Genomic DNA, 16,500 nt, shown 5'->3' with positions numbered 1-16,500 from the left:
GGTATTTGCTCAAAAAATTAAGTTTGTTTAATGATAAGATTACTCATATGTATTTGTTTTTGTTTGGTTGGTAAGGTACATTCATTAGGTGCATAACATTATCCCAAAAACTTAATCTAGAAATACAATTATAAATAAAAAAAAACTATTATTAGGACCATTCATACATACGTGTTTGAGTAAACAATAGCGTAAAAATAAAACGTGTGGTTAGGTATAGGTACATAATTTGATAAAATAAAAAGGACTGGATAGGCCAAATATATAATAATTTATTAATTAATTAGAATTCATCGGGGCATACTTTTCGTAATGCATTACTAGTGCACATCTCTATTACTCTTAAGAAAAAGTTAACGGTTAAAGTCGATTCCTTCCAATACTCTTAAAAAAACTATTAGTCAATTGTAAGCATTAATATTACAAAAGTAATAGTTAATGAAAACTTTTTACCTGACTTACTTACAGCCAAAGTAATGGTTAATAGAAATCCTTTAAATTACTCATTAGAAAAGTAATAGTTAATGTCAACTTTTTACATTACTCATTAAAAACGTTATGGTTATTAGAAACCTTTTAGATTATTCTTTACGAAAGTTATGGAAGCTTTTGAAGTGAAACTTCTTTACGCACGGTACGGTAAGTTCGTTTCATGCGAGTTGCTATGTAACGAAATCATGCAACGCATTTCCCCCGCTGTCTGTCTCTATGTATGCTTAGATCTTTAAAACTACGCAACGGATTTTAATGCGGTTTTTTTTAATAGATAGAGTAATTCAAGAGGAAGGTTTGTATGTATAATACATGCATAATATAGTAGAGAAACGCTGATAATTTTAGTGGTTTGTAATATGATGTCGTAAATAAACACATTTTTTTGCGTTTACATTGCAAACGCTGGCTGAACCCTACGAGTTAGATCAAAATAATATACCTACTACAGTGTACAGTATTGTACACCTTAAATGTATGTGTAAATGTCTAACTCTTAGGGATAACCTACAATAACCATTTTTTGTCTTTCACTTTTTATGAGAAATAATGGAAAAAAAACTGTGATTGATGTATATTAAGACATTCTATAGTATATTTATTATCAGCATTGCACCCGTGCGAAGCATAGTGTACAAATAATACCATTAAACCAATTCCTTAACCCCTATATGTATGTTTGAAGAAGTTTCACTTCGGTAGTGTGTTGTATAATTATACGTTGTATTTTTTTTAGATTATTCGTTACAAAAGTAATAGTTAATGGAAACGTTATACGTTTCTTATTACCGAAGTAATGGTTAATGAAAACTTTATGCATTATTGCGATTACAAAGATTATGTAAACTTTTTAGATTGCTTGCTACAAAACTAATGCTTAGTGGAAACCTTTTACATTACCTATTACGAAAGTAATGGTTAATGGAAACTCTTTACATTATTCATTATAAGAGTAATGATTAAAGGAAAATATTTTCATTGATGATTACAAAGACAATGGTTAATATTAATTTTTTACATAAACCATTAAATTTGTAATTCCTCATTGCAGAGGTACATAGATAATGTGGATAATTTACATTGATAATTTTATTGTTGTTATTATGGAAAGAAAAAAACCGTATCGTCCGTTACACCTCGACAATTTACCATTGCCTTCTCAAAAACTTGTATGTTACTAATAAGAATTATAAAAAATAGTTACATATGTATACAATAAAACTGATTAGATATAGATCATATAAAAACAGCAACAAATGAAATAGAAATAATTTATTGCATTTTCTATGTTTGTGAAAAAAGATTTGATAGATTTTTGTAACAGTTGTGTTTATTTATGCATAATGCAAAATCACAATTTAAGAAGAAAAACTTTAAAACAACACCGTTGATTACAAAATTACCTTCATTACTTACTGAGAACTTTTCGACTAACAACCGCATTTTTACACTAGACTATAAAATCAACATTCTAAAAGTTGTTAATTATAAACAGACCGAAACAAAGGCAAGAGTTTTGGTTAATTTTGTGATTATTTACGATTTTAAATGAATGGAAATCCTTGACTACTTAATCACACTCGTTACGTTCATAGTCCAACCGCAGTTCTAAGAATTGCATTCTATTTACAATGGATTTTTTAATACACAATATGTACGACGATATGCATAATAGACTATCAAGTAGGCGCTAATAATCGCCAGCAAAATAATTGTCTCTGTATTATCCTGCTTGCTGTCTAATAAGATTCATCATTGCACGAAAAAAGAGATAGTCACTGTATGACTATCAATAATAGTTCGTTGTAGAAATATAAATAATTGGGAAAATCATACATAGGTACTTACTTACCTTATATTACTTTAGTTAATAAAGAGATTCATTACTTTATATCATTTTTATACACCTATTTTCAATCTTGAAATTAATTGTTCTACTGTTTATCAACAAAAAAAAATTGAGGTAAAGGTCTAGATTACCCCCCGAATGGGGTGGGGGCAGGGGGCATTGAAAGAGGAGGTCTCCCCCACCACTGTATCATAAAAACTTTACGGCGGTCTCACCCCCATGAAAAGTCATGGGAGCTCACAGTTTATTATTTTGTTGATTTTCATGTTTGTGGGGATAATCTAGACCTTTACCAAAATTGACAATTTAAATTAAATTAGCTTATCCTAAAGTAGCCCAACCTAGCCTAAAAATGGCCTATTCTTGAAAAAATTATATTTGTTGATAATTAATTTGTCGAAGCAGCACAATAAAGTACAATACTAACACAATTCAGAACAAATTCTTCTTTTTTTCAAAATTGGAAGGCTGCGTTACACTTTTGCGACAGAACTTAGTTGCGTGAAATTATTGATAAAACTGATTAAATGTGACATTTTCGACCTTACACAAATACGGCATTTTTAAACAATTTAGTATTATAGATAATATACACATGTTATCGATAACTGATGATTTACTAAACTATTTTTACAATACACCTCGCCATCTCTACGTTATTTGAATACCCTTGACCTTTTTTCGATTCATTTCAATGGCGTATTTCTGAGTTTACCCTAGGGCCATCCACGGAGGTCATGGCCCGGGGTGGCAGGCTCGCAAGCTCCAAGGGACGGCCCAACCCTTCACAACCGTTACCGTATTTTTTATCTTAAAATATAATAAGCCTACCTAATTAACAACAAATACAAAAACGTAATACGCGAACCGATCGTACTGTGGTCCGGTGTGTCCGTTAGACAAAGCCTTAGTACTTACAAGTATTAATAAGAATGTATATTAAGTTCTTGGTCAGAAAATCGAAACCATCAAACGCGAATCGCGATTCCGATCTTATTGGATCTCATCAGCACGTCAGGAGCAGTCGCGATAAATTACTGCTTAAACCGACGAAGTTCCTAAAGAACGACTATAATAATATGAAGACTGCCCACGGAGAGCTCATGAGACCTAATAAAATCGAAATTTGGTTCCGATAAATTTCTGACTAAGAATTTAATTTTTATCTTTATTAATTCATGGACCGGTAAACTTTATAGACACAGGGTGTCAAAACTTAAAATACGCCACTGACTAGTTTGAACAAAAGGAAGCATTTATTGATTAAAAATTAAAGACAACACCTACAAATTTCACAAAAATCAAACAACACAGAAATCAAACAACCCGAGAGTTATTGATTTCGTCTAGCGACATACGTTAATAAGTTATTGACACATTATGCATTATAATAATGTATAAAAATGTTTTTTAGCATTTGTTGGTTTAGGTACTTGTATTATTTTATTTTTTAATGGTTTCTATTTTAATTAAAATAAAAAAATCTGTATATTGTTAAAACATTTAAGAACTCACGATAATACATACATACTGGAGTAACGTTACCATAAAATTAATTTAAACTGATCACTGAAACAATTTTTCACTGGAAAAACTTCGCAAAAGCATACAAAAATGATAATTGCTCATCATTCTAAGAATTAAAAATCAACCACGATAAATTATCGAATTAGGCAGATCGATCAAAAAATATAGTAAATACTTAAAAAGAATCATAAGATTTAAAATGTATTAGTTGTATACAGTCTAGACATAAATATTTTACCAAACCGGAAAATCACTTTATTTACGCAGTTATTTACAGAAAATGGTTAAGTATACATTTATTAATTAATCTATATAATCACGCTATCTAAAAAACATTTTGTGTTAAAAGTTTTAATATATTTGGAACCGATTTTTTTAAAAAACTACTTGAAATGATAAAAAAAGAACGTATAGCTGGATGCACATTAGATGTATAAAACTCAGAGTAAATTAGATATTATCTCAGAAATTTGTTTTGCGTTGTTAAAACCAAATTTTCACTTAAACAATCGTATAAAAAAATTGCACCTTGCATAGTGTAAAACTAATTTCCAAGAACAATAATGAATTATTGTTATATATATATAACTTTAGACTTAAGTAAGAACTATAAACTTATTTTTAATAAGGAAGAACCACATTTATTACATACAAAACATTATTTATAAAACATGTACGAAGCCTTTAGTATTTTTTTTTCTTTTTTTTTGTTAATTGTCTTATTTTGCAATTGAATAGAAAACCGTACGAACCGGTTAACCACATGATAAAAGTTATTTATTTATAGACTGTCCTCATTGTTCTAACATGTGTTTTAAGTTGTTCAGATTAGTTTTCTTTGCTAATGATATATCCTTAGTGAAATGAACAAATCGATTGCTTGCTTACTTACCGGAGAACCCGCGCGTACTTGACCCGGCACCACTTCACAACTTGCGACACACTACCGCGGTTGCGACGCAACTAAATGATCATTAAATGATGTAAAACTAAAAACCGAAATGCGCCGATACGAGTTACTGATAAAAAATAGAATCAAAAAATCTTGCGCAAACGTACTATGTATTTCGACAGGCACAGTAGTAGCTAATATCTCATCGCAAGTCATAGGAATGCGGTTAATTATGAACAGATAATTTCTAATTAAATTATTAATTTGGAATCGCCTAAAGAATTTCAATTCTTTTATACATGTTGCTTTAAAGTTTGTTAATGTATGATGTGTTGCCTATCTTGTTCTAACATCTAAAATATTTTATTAAAAGCATCACATACATCTAACTTATTCTGAATAAATTTTAAGCAATTGTATATCATTTTGTAAATTTAGCTTACTAACATAATTTAAAAACTATCAGATATTGCTAAATTTTGTTAAATAGTTGAAAGGTGTCTACAGACTTAATTTAAAAAGACTGAACTGTCGATTCAATACTAAAAACTAATTTATAAATTATATGGTAAACTTATAATGCATTTTTCGAAAAATAAAATCAGTTACAGATTATCATTCATTTTGCAACATTTAACATTTTTGTTTCCAGAAGCGACATATACCGTAGACACTACTAAAAATACAAGTAAGCAGTGGAACAAGAAGAAAAAATATGTTTTTAAGTAGCTTTAAGGTTATAATTTTAAAAAAGTAAAAAGAAACCGGTAAACAAATATTAATTCCAATATTCAGTTACTCAGTTATTTGCAGCAACTAATAGTAGAGATTAATTTACAATTCAAATCTGTAATGAAGAAAGTGGGCTACATTTTCGATGAACACTTGTTACTTACGTGCAACCGTTTACCTGTTATACGAGAGAGGGTAAATAAAAGTAAGTACTATTTTGCAGTAGTTTATTAAATATTTTCTCATTACTAGGCATCTGTAGTTCAAGATTTAATTGATTCATATGAGTTACTTTTTTGCGAAAACATTACTGCATATTCAAGTGTAAAAGCTACAGAAGAAGAATTGAAAGAATTTCATTCATCAGCATATATTGAATTTTTGAAGAACAGCAATGATAAAGAAGATTTAGAGTTACTGGAAGAAGAAGCCGGTGAATTTGGTTTAACATATGACTGTCACTTGTTGGAGAAAAATTATGAATTTGTGCAGGTTATTGCTGGAGGCAGCTTAACTGCTGCTAATCTGCTAATTAAAGAATGTTGTGATATTGCAATAAATTGGTTTGGTGGTTGGCATCACTCTCAGAGGTATTGTTTATAAATGCTTTACTTATGTACATAAATAATTGTATTAATTTGTATACATTAATAGGGATGCCGCTGAAGGTTTCTGCTATGTAAATGATGTTGTACTTGCCATACAAAGACTATACAAGAAGTATAATAGAATTTTGTATATTGATTTGGATGTACATCATGGTAAGTGAATTACATTTTTTTTGTTTTAAAATAGGAAATAGGATTATTAAAAGCAAAATAAATTAATAAAATATGATTTTTCTTAGTTTATTAGAATTGTATTTTTTATTCATTTTGAAAATAAACACATTTTATAATTATGTAGTAAAAGTAAAAGTTAAAAAACATGAACTGGTGTAAAATGTTTTGCTTTTTATTAATATCAATTCAATAATCTAACTCAGTGTTTTTTAAAATGTATTGATAAAAAATAATGTAGAATAATAAAAATATTTACTTTGAAAATGAAGTAATTAAAGAAATTGTGCAATCTCGGCGAACATCAATTAATATTGGGTAGTTATAGTAAGTTTAACTTTTGGAAACAAATAGAAATATTTTTAGCCAGGAGAAATTCATCGTACCTGGTTATTGTCTTTAAATATGATAATAAAAGATATTTTTTCTTAATAGGAAACGGTGTACAGAATGCATTTGAATTTAGTAAAAAAATTTTAACATTGTCTTTTCATAAATGGGCACCTGGCTTTTATCCTGGATCAGGCAATGTAGAAGATAGTGGTAGTGGGAGGGGAAAATATTATTCTGTTAATGTTCCAATCTGTGAAGGAACAAATGATGTAACATATTACAGGCTATTTAACGAGATTTTTCCAAGGTAATCTAATATATTATATCACTACAAAAATTAGTGTATTTTCCATTTCAAAATATTAATTAGAATTTTACAGAGATTCCAGCCCCTGGCAGTTGTGGTTCAATGTGGAGCTGATGTAATAAATGGTGATCCTATAGGACAATGCAATTTAACTCCAAAAGGAATGGAAAGGTGCATCAAGGATGTTCTAAAATGTGATTTGCCTACTCTTTTTCTTGGAGGAGGTATGTACAATTTTAAATTTTGTCTTAATCTACTTAGTCGCTTTATTGACTATTCCTTTTGTGTATAGGTGGTTACAATTTTGAGAATACAGCAAGATACTGGTGTTACTTAACTTCTGTGATAGTGAACGTACCTTTAGAGAATGATATCCCAAGTGTATCAGAGGTAAGTTTAATATCATGATTATAGATTTTTCTTAATTTAATATACCTCCTTTTAGTATTTTACAAATTATGGTCCTTCTTATGAAATTGATATAAGTCCAGGTAACAGAAAAGATCATAATACTGAAGAACATATTAATAATGTTCTTTCAATAATTTTAGAAAATATTAATGCTATCGACATAGAGTAAACAATAATAATATAATACTTTATTAAAAATGTTAGGCATTGTTTGAGGACATTATAAAGTTTTCTTTGCAAACATTTTTGAAACAAATTTTTAATCTATTTCATTTTGTCATTGTATTTATCTTTACAAATAAAATACCTACATATTCTGAAACTTCACATATAAAAACACTTTTAACATGGTAGATACACATCAAATTACTTACAATATCATATGTGCCAATTGTGTTGTGTTTCTTACATCTTAACTAATAATCCAATCTTTAAAAAATAATCGGAAATCTTATACAAAATTACATTTTATTTAAATATTTATAATAATTGCATACATCGTTATTATTAATGTTTATGTGTGAAAAATTTATAGGTATGCATGTTACTTCTCTGACATAAAACCATCGACTAGAGTATGGTTACTAAGTATAAAGGCCTTAAAATTACTTCTTCCAGGTTAACATTAGTCGCGGTGTTTATTTTTACATAATAATCGGTTAGTTTTTGCTAATTTTTTACTTCCTTTTAAGTGTAATATAAATGAACTTTAAGCTTCTACTGATAATATTTTTGTTATGATACAAAAACAGGATGATGATTAAATGCAACATTATATAATATTTATCACCCTAGTTTTTCGGTATAGCATTGTCTAATATGTCGTAGTAGTAATTGCAAAAAACGCTACTGTTGTGCGAAATTATTTTCAAAAATTGACCTGCGACGGTTGTCAGTTCTTTTTGCAACGTAGTTAGACCAGAAGGCACTTTTTGTGGCGCTGCTGTCGAAGACTGGATTATTTGTAAGAGAAACTCTCTTATCCTTTGCCCTAAACATTTCAATGAAGATTAAATGCAGAACGTCATTGGGAGTCTTTAAGCTAAATTAATGGCACTCGACTGCTCACTTTGCAGAATTTAAGATACAATTTTTATGAAATCAAATAAAAATTATGCGCTTTATTTAACCATTTACTTTTTTGAATAATTGTGCATAGATTTAAATATATATATCATATCATTTATACTTACGAACAAGTTGTCGTATTCTATGTTCAGGGTTAGTCAAGTCCACTATCTGATTGGTTAGCAATTCTTCAACTTCTTTTGTGATTTGCGGCAGTCCATGTTTCTCCTGCGCCTGTTTCACATCTTTAATTATTTGAATAGCTATGTTCGGTAGGGTATTTTTCAAATCTCTAAAACACATTTAATATTGTACTTCTTTGTGGGAGGTATATATATTTTCTTTTACTCTGCGTTACGTACTTTTCAGAAGTAACAGTTTGCAGTAAAATAAGGGAATGCTCTTTGATCGTTTCCTTGAATGACATAATAAACTGCAGATCTGGGCCCACATAGCTACCTGTTATCAGTAGAATAGAGCCGGCTATTATTAATCGGTTCGTTTGCAACTCGATATTTGACAACCTTTCTTCATCTAACATGAACGTCTACCGATATAAAATATAAATGTGTTAGTTAATTTATAACGTTACATGTATAAAACTAGGACTGTTCATTTGCTTGATATGCTTTTATTAAATTTTATTTAAAAGCTTGTTGATAATTGCAATTTTTATTGATGAGTCTCAAAAAAATTGGAAGCAATCTTTAAATATTATTGTGTTAATATTTGCATGGGCTACTTAAAACGTTATTAAAGATCTTCAAAAATTTTTATTCTCTCTGTTTATCTATCTCAATTTTTAGCGACTGCAAAGTTAATTTTAATAATAAATAAAATAAGTTGCTATTACTTTTAATTCAGTTTATAAAATATCTAGAAATTTTGTACCTCTGGGTATGGATTTTGTGCGTTCCACTCCAACAGATCCAAACAAGCTTCTGAGAACGTTTTCTTGGTTAAATGTTTGATATAACTGTTTCGATCGACATTAGAAGGTACTGCTTCGATAGTACTCACGTGCCTTAGCAACCAATTACGAGTATGTTGCAAACCATCTAAAAAATATTTAAATTAAATTAGGGAGGAATAACGACAACAAAGCCTCGGCATTTAAATTTATTTTTTTATAAGAACCATTTTTTGTAAAATGCGTATAAACCCTGTATGTTATATATTGACGTATATAATTACCCGGTTGCACAGCTAAATAATCAGCAAACTTCTTCCTTTCAAGCTCAACACTGTGAGCTATAATGTCAGGTCTGACCATGTCAATAGTGAAATTTGCCATATCCAAAGCCATCAAATCCAAAGTCTGAAAAGAATAAAATTTAAATGTTCTTTTTACATTTTTTCTCAATTACTTCTAAAATTCCTTTGAATGTGTCAATAACATCAGTCATTTCGGTGAGTTGCTTAATTTTTTCGTCCCTAACTGGAGCACACAACCGTGACATGACTGAAATGACGTATTGAGCGTAATGCTAAAGAATAAAATAAAAATATGAATTTATTCAAATTAAATATTTATTTATTGAGACAGACACGAAAATCTAAGGTTCCCTTTTCAGCTTGTTGTCGAATCAGATCGTTATCCAAAACTTCTGATATTTGTTGTTTCAATTTACTATGTTGTGGTAGAAGTACACGAAAAAGACCCTCTTTTATGTCTTCTAGTAATCGTAAGGCCTAAAAAATAAAAGTAGAATATGATAGGCTAATTGAACAGATTTTTGTTATTACTTGGGTGTAACTGGGAGGATTTTCATTGAGTTCAATCTTCAATATATCCCAAAATGCTTTGTGCATGCTTTCCTTTACAGCTTTGTGTAATGTATTTGTTGGAGGATCCACTTGTTGCAGTCGAAAATCGTTGTCCACTGCGATTTGATGTACCAAAGACATATCACGCATACCATTTGCGGCTTTCATTATTTCTTCTAAAGAAACGAATTTCGGTGGAGATGCTGCTGTTATACCACTTGAAGCCAATAACTGTTGTGATGTTGTTCTTTGTCTTTAGAGAACCGTATATTAGGTACTATTACAAAATCCTGTATGTATAATAATTTGAGAAATTTCAAAACAAATAGAATAATTCATAAAACAGTCCTAGGTAACTGGACGACAATAAAAACGCGTGAAATTAGGGATACAGATGGATATGTAAAACGTTTCGTCAATATGACTATCTCAGCAAATGTTATCAATTTAATTAATTACTGAAACGAGTTTAAAAAAATGAGATGTACAAATACTAAATGCATTACCGCGTTATAAAGCTCAAGTAAACACAACTATTAATCTGCTATTTTATACTAATTAAAAACTAGGTTAATATCTAACGTAAAAGTAATGTTAATAATAAGAAAAAAGTATATTGTTTATATATATTACCTTTTTCCTGCATTATTACCATCGTCACTAGCTGCCGAACATTCACTTTGTGTTCTTGTTCTTGAAGAAGCACCATTTTCTTGTCCATTATGATCGACGTCTTCACTATTATCAGGATTCATAATGATCACAATAAATTAGAGCACAGCTCTAACTTTTTTCAGTGTTAGAAGAGCAATTATGAACAATGAAAATGGGAACGTTTAAAATATTCGAAAATTAGGTCAGTTACTATAAAAAGCTATGCAAACACAGCGCAATTGAAACAACCTTTCAATGTGACTAAAAATACTAAAATGAGGTTGTTAATCCGAACTTCTAACTTTCGTCTGTCCTTAATGATTCCATACTAGGTAAATCAAGTGTATGTATCTATAACACCTGTTGGCAATGAAATCTTTTTCGAAAAAAAAGCAAAAAACAGCACGGAAATTTTGGTCTTTGTAACTTTCTTCAGAAATGTCAAAATCTGAAAACACTCATTAAGCGCAATAACAGCTGATTTATTATTGTTTACCAACATACACAACTGCCAACTTGGTAGAATTACAAAAATGAATTGATACTTTACAATAAAAAAGTGTCGTGATTCACTAATATGGTGTAGTCATCAGTTGTAAACGATTATCGTCTAAAGGTCAAGCACATAAAGGTAGAATGGAAGTTGAGAACAGGTTAGTTTTTTAAAACAAGTATTTTATAGTTCAAACGCAAGGTCATCGTCGTTTTTTATAGTTGGTAGTTGAATTACTGTCACTTTGACAATTTTATATTGAGTAGCATTGTTTTTGATATTGTGAAAGAAAATAAATTGCAATAAGATTAATAAATGCCTTCATCGGTGAATTTATCAAACATAACCGATGTTTCTATTGAACCCCTTGTGCAATCAATTTATATCAAACCAATGACTATGCTGTTTAAGCACAACGACAAAAACAGATTTTGGGAATTGTATGCTTCTCATGATAGTGTGGCTACAATAATTTATAACATATCCAGAGAAGTTCTGGTGTTTGTTAAACAATTTAGACCTGCTGTATACTTTAACACTATTGCAGAAATTGATAGAAAAGGCACAATTGATATAATGAAATACCCTCCTGAAAAAGGTGTTACCATTGAGTTGTGTGCTGGTCTTGTTGATAAAGAAATCCCGTTAGAAGAAATTGCGAAAGAAGAAGTATTAGAAGAATGTGGCTATTCAGCTAAAATTGTTGAAAGGGTAGAATCGCATATAGGTGATGTAGGTTACAGTGGAACCACACAAACATTGTTTTACTGTGAAGTTACTGATGAAATGAAAGTTAGTTCTGGAGGTGGTATTGATGATGAACAGATTGAAGTTATAGAAATGACTATTCCTCAAGTAATTAGCTATGTTAATCAAAGTGACATTTCTAGTCCTTCAGCTTTTCTATCTAGTATTTATTGGTTCTTGCTGAATAAACACAAAATTTAAAATACTGTTATACTATAATCAAAAACAGAAACCTATTTATTGTGATCCAAAAATGTATTTTTTAGAAGGCACTAGCTTTTACCCCGCGACTACGTGAAAAGAAGTAGCCTAGACTACTTCTGAAAACTTCCCTGCATGCCTATAAGATCTCATTAAAATCGATTTAGTCATTTCGAGTTGATAGGTAGGTAGGCAACTTCTTTTTCAATTCAGTTTTATTAATATGTGGAAAAGCATATATATACAGAAATTATGTCAACTTACCATGGAGGAATACTCCACACATACATAGTAAAGGCAGTTATAATATATAATAGAACTTCTTGTAAAATTTTAAATATTAATATTTTAATAACCTTGTCATATAATAAACAAGTATACTTATGTCAAATAATATTTTGTTTATTGATTATACCTATATATAAAAACATTTTTACAAAAGCTGTAGCTATGAAAGCAAAGGTGGACTATTTTAGAAGCTGTCTTGTTACTTTAATATTTCTTCTTCTTTTTACTACTATTACATATTTGTTGCTAAAATACAATAGTTTACAATTAAATTTTTCATAATTATTTTTTTTACTAATATAATTTGTATTTTCATGTTAGGCTTTCTTATTAAATCTTTTTAAATAATTTCTAAAAAAAATTAAGTTTTTGGAAAAGTATCCTAGTGTACGTATAAATAAAGCACATAAAAGGAAAAATTGGAAATATTAAGTATTTAACAAAATTCAAAGTTTGTTTCCTTTTTTGTTATTATTGTCAGATTTAGCATTCATTATTTTGCGTGCTTTAATGATAGTGCATCTAAATCTACCTGCTTACCAATAAAAAATTAATGTTCAAATAAAAAGTCAAATTTTAAAATTAATTTTATTATTATCAAAAATTTATAAAAATAACTTCACAGTATATTTCATTCAAAAAACTTTGTAAAACAAGGTATTAAAAGAACCTTTTCATATTTTTTTCGACAATGAAAATTTAAAATGGAAATGCCTTTGGTATATTTATTTAGATATAGGCAGTGATTAGTCCATAAACTTCCATGTTAAAATAAAATTACTACAACTAAAATTATGTAGATTGACAATTGATTTTATCAGTCTAAGAAATCTCAATATTGTGAGAAACACAAGATTACTCTTATGGCACTGAAATTAAATTTATATACATATTTAAAAAGCATTTTTATTAACTAATAAAATGCAGGTTTAGTTAATAAAACATGAGTTTTTCAAAAATCTTTGGTGATAAATCGTATGCTTCTTAAAGTTAATTACAACAGAAAGATACAAGAAATATAACTAATTACTGTAATGTTTTACTTAAATAAATATTATTTGATTTTACATCAATTAATCATTACTATGGCACTATTTTTTCTATAAATAACTTCAACAGGTATCTACTTTGTTTAGATATCGAATAAAAGTAATAAATATAAGTGACAAAAAAATCTTAAAGTAAAAATATAAAAACTGGAATATCCAGCCATTTCAGAAATATCTTAATTAGCATTTAATTTTTTGAAACATTTACCATTTTGTTGGATGTCATTAAAATTATAAACAGGTTTTGGTGGTGGTAGAAATGTATAATCAAGAGAAGATACTGCTTTCTGAAGATGTTCCAAGTCGAAACTTTCTGGAATGACAACCTTTCTTTCGTCTATGTCGCTAGGCGTTTTAACGTCATCTATACTGCTAAAACTAATTGCACTTATTCTATTGTTAATCCCATCTAACGACATTTGACTTTCAGTAGAAGATACTGAAAGCAGAGGCCTAGGTGGTGGGCAAACTTTATATAATTCAGTTTCTTTTACTTCAAAATATTTATTGCAGTTTTCTGGTTCTTTAAATCGTAAATGCAACTTGACATTTTTACAGCTGTCACTATTTCTTGGACTTTCGCTATGTTTTGTAGGTGTTTTCAACATATAAAGGAGTTGACCATAATCATGTTTTTCTGCAATTTCATATGGTGTTGCTCCTGAACCATTCTTTATTTCACGAGCCAATTCTCCTCCGGGGCATTCCAGAAGAGTTTTTGTTAAATTTTCCAATCCATGTCTAGCAGAAAAATGAAGAAGGGTTGGAAATTCCCCTCTACTCATGTTCCTCTGTGAATATGGTTTGTCAGAAATAAATGGGTCAGCGCATAAATTAAAGTGGGGTGGTAAGTTCTTTTGAAATGCTTCTGTCAAATAAGCATCTAATGTTTTACTATCAATGGAAGGAAGACCCAAACTCTGACACATAAAATTAATAGGATTATCGAGAGAACGTAAGATCTGCTCCAATTCTCTTAGACGACTTTCGCATTTCACCGGACGACTTCCAATTATATTTCCGTTTTTCTCAACGAGAATGTTTATAATTGTTGACATCTCGTTGCACATATCTGGAACGCTAATTTTTAATGTATAAGGATTACGACGTTTTACTGTTTTAATTTCTAGGAGTTCATTGTACCTTTCAACCGAAACTTTAATGACGTCGTCTTTTTGTAGAGGATGTGTAAGCATTATAACAATGCTATTCTGACCTTGTTTTATTTTCTTTGGTAGTACTGAGAATTGCGATTTTTCGCCAGAGAAAACGGAGCTTTGCTGTTTCCAAACTTTTGAAAATATCGCCATTGCAGATGCGAGAAATTCTTTAGTAAAATTTTCATCTTGATCTTGTCCAACTCGGTAGCGCATCCACTGAAAGTATGTGGGTAAAACCTGTTTGTGTACATCAATCAGATCATCATCACTCACTCCAAGGAGCAAAGCAAGTGTACGATCAGGAATCATTAATTTTCCTAAAGTTGTAGAAGGTGTGGGATACTTAGCTATATATTCTAACATACTGGGACATACAACGATCAATTGAAGTTTGACATTAGAAATTCTTTCAGCAATGGAACGAATATCACAATCAGCCTCTGAAAATTCATCTGCCCCAATATATAAAACTTTAAAAGGCTTTCTGTTAGCTTGCTTACTAATTTGTTGAAAATAAGATATAAAATATTCAACCCACAGAGCTGCAGCGTTACTTTGCTTAATTGAAACAATAAGTATATCATCCATATTCTCAGTTTTTACAAGTGGACGCTTGTTGCACAAATTACAACGTTTTCTTGGATATGAACCATGTCTTAAAGAATGATCATCTAATACTGCTCCTGTTGAAAAATGCCTAAGTGAATCATGATTTTTTCCAACACAATTACTTGTAACTGTAGCCTGAGAAGTATCTTTTTGAAGGGGAAGATTATCATTACTTTCATTAGCTGCAATTGCACCAGTTGAATGACGTCTGTCTGCAAAGGTATCACTTGAAACATTATAATATCGCAGATTATCTACATCAAATCCATCATCTTCATTTTCTGATTTTTGCACTTCACTTTCACTTTTTGTAACAGTCTTTGCAGAGTTCCACTCAGTTTCACTAATATTACATTCATCAGTATAAAAATCTGGCAATCTGTGATCATGGATTGTAAGTTCATGATTGGAATTATCTGAATTAGAACTTAATGAACGACAAATTGATTTATGAGACTTTGTACTCAAATCAGACATCTCAAAACCATTTGCCTTAGTTGTGAATGAACATTTTATTTCTATTCCACTTGCAATAGCAAAATAAGAAGGATTATCTAAGGCCATTTTTTAAAAATATAAAATACGAAACACTTCTTACGACTCTTTGAAGAACAATATAACTGAAAATTCGAAATGTTTCTGTGCCACGGACAGGAACAAATCTATTATAATGTATCCGATTTGTATTCGACAAGGAAGACACCTCCCGCCGCTTTGGTACGACAAACGTGATCAGAAAATACTATCAACTTCCTTTGTAAGAATAAATGTGCTTCCACAAGACAAAGAACTATGGGTTGTTTTAAAGGAAATGCGCCACAGTTATCTCAATATTATTCACTTTGCTGCGCCTTGTTTCCACAAAGACTAGTTCTTCACTCACGATCTCGTCCCCTTATTTGGTTCATGTTTTCACTAAGATGTAAACATCTTTACGACACAGCCCTTACAGATAAATAAACAATGATCATAGACAAAGATGAACAGATGAACAGATTCAAATAACCCGGAAGTGGATGAGGAGACGATGGCGATAACGAACCAAACATACCACCATAAAGTAGAAGAAAAATTCAATCACATGCAAAAATTCTGTGTAATTATATCAAAAATAATAATAAATAAATTAGAAGTGCATGTCT

General features: G+C 30.0%; 4 protein-coding genes and 1 pseudogene across 6 annotated transcripts in view; 2 read left to right on the top strand and 3 right to left on the bottom strand.

The window, feature by feature from the left end:
- Nucleotides 1–4,836, bottom strand: part of LOC108742355 (pyruvate carboxylase, mitochondrial) — a 41,199-nt gene extending 36,363 nt beyond the window's left edge. Inside the window, exon 1 of one of the 2 annotated variants that reach the window (XM_025976822.1) lies at nucleotides 4,761–4,836. The gene's annotated coding sequence lies outside the window, so the exon portion shown is untranslated. The remainder of the gene's footprint in view (nucleotides 1–4,760) is intronic. The other variant, XM_025976821.1, reaches the window with a different exon arrangement.
- The window catches only part of LOC108742359 (histone deacetylase 8), a 45,486-nt gene extending 37,831 nt beyond the window's left edge, over nucleotides 1–7,655 (top strand). Inside the window, exons 1-8 of one of the 2 annotated variants that reach the window (XM_018477542.2) lie at nucleotides 5,311–5,328; nucleotides 5,413–5,687; nucleotides 5,745–6,082; nucleotides 6,147–6,253; nucleotides 6,707–6,911; nucleotides 6,975–7,135; nucleotides 7,204–7,301; nucleotides 7,357–7,655. In XM_018477542.2, the coding sequence (XP_018333044.1) occupies nucleotides 5,613–5,687; nucleotides 5,745–6,082; nucleotides 6,147–6,253; nucleotides 6,707–6,911; nucleotides 6,975–7,135; nucleotides 7,204–7,301; nucleotides 7,357–7,491 (1,119 nt within the window). In that variant the 5' untranslated portion in view covers nucleotides 5,311–5,328; nucleotides 5,413–5,612 and the 3' untranslated portion in view covers nucleotides 7,492–7,655. Of the gene's footprint in view, nucleotides 1–5,310; nucleotides 5,329–5,412; nucleotides 5,688–5,744; nucleotides 6,083–6,146; nucleotides 6,254–6,706; nucleotides 6,912–6,974; nucleotides 7,136–7,203; nucleotides 7,302–7,356 lie in introns of those variants that run through there. The other variant, XM_018477541.2, reaches the window with a different exon arrangement.
- Nucleotides 7,656–7,771: 116 nt separating this feature from the next.
- On the bottom strand, nucleotides 7,772–12,623 carry LOC108742357 (T-complex protein 11-like protein 1). The gene is made up of 10 exons (XM_018477540.2): nucleotides 12,517–12,623; nucleotides 10,791–10,895; nucleotides 10,137–10,410; nucleotides 9,939–10,082; nucleotides 9,758–9,877; nucleotides 9,585–9,708; nucleotides 9,282–9,448; nucleotides 8,753–8,937; nucleotides 8,516–8,682; nucleotides 7,772–8,313 (listed from the first exon to the last, which is right to left on the bottom strand). Exons 1-10 carry the CDS (start codon nucleotides 12,540–12,542, stop codon nucleotides 8,114–8,116), a joined length of 1,512 nt encoding a protein of 503 aa, XP_018333042.1. The 5' UTR covers nucleotides 12,543–12,623; the 3' UTR covers nucleotides 7,772–8,113.
- Nucleotides 10,910–12,510, top strand: LOC108742360 (annotated as a pseudogene).
- A 98-nt stretch (nucleotides 12,624–12,721) lies between the features above and the next one.
- LOC108742356 (phosphoinositide 3-kinase adapter protein 1) lies at nucleotides 12,722–16,468 on the bottom strand. The gene has a single exon (XM_018477539.2). It carries the CDS (start codon nucleotides 15,920–15,922, stop codon nucleotides 13,766–13,768), a length of 2,157 nt encoding a protein of 718 aa, XP_018333041.1. The 5' UTR covers nucleotides 15,923–16,468; the 3' UTR covers nucleotides 12,722–13,765.
- Nucleotides 16,469–16,500: the final 32 nt, after the last annotated feature.

The sequence above is a fragment of the Agrilus planipennis genome, unplaced genomic scaffold (genome assembly GCF_000699045.2).
Source record: "Agrilus planipennis isolate EAB-ADULT unplaced genomic scaffold, Apla_2.0 scaffold318, whole genome shotgun sequence".
In the NCBI taxonomy this organism is placed as follows: Eukaryota; Metazoa; Arthropoda; class Insecta; order Coleoptera; family Buprestidae; genus Agrilus; species Agrilus planipennis.
The sequence above is the reverse complement of the archived record's forward strand: the minus strand, read 5'-3'. Positions and strand labels throughout refer to the sequence as shown.

What these genes read in the sequence shown, in the direction of transcription:
- LOC108742356 (XM_018477539.2), bottom strand. Translation starts at nt 15,922, where the DNA reads ATGGCCTTAGATAATCCTTCTTATTTTGCTATTGCAAGTGGAATAGAA.
- LOC108742357 (XM_018477540.2), bottom strand. Translation starts at nt 12,542, where the DNA reads ATGTATGTGTGGAGTATTCCTCCATG. An exon ending in ATCCTCCCAGTTACACCCAA is followed by an intron (nt 10,083 to 10,136) that starts GTAATAACAAAA and finishes TTTATTTTTTAG; the next exon opens with GCCTTACGATTACTAGAAGA. An exon ending in AGGGAACCTTAGATTTTCGT is followed by an intron (nt 9,878 to 9,938) that starts GTCTGTCTCAAT and finishes TTTATTCTTTAG; the next exon opens with CATTACGCTCAATACGTCAT.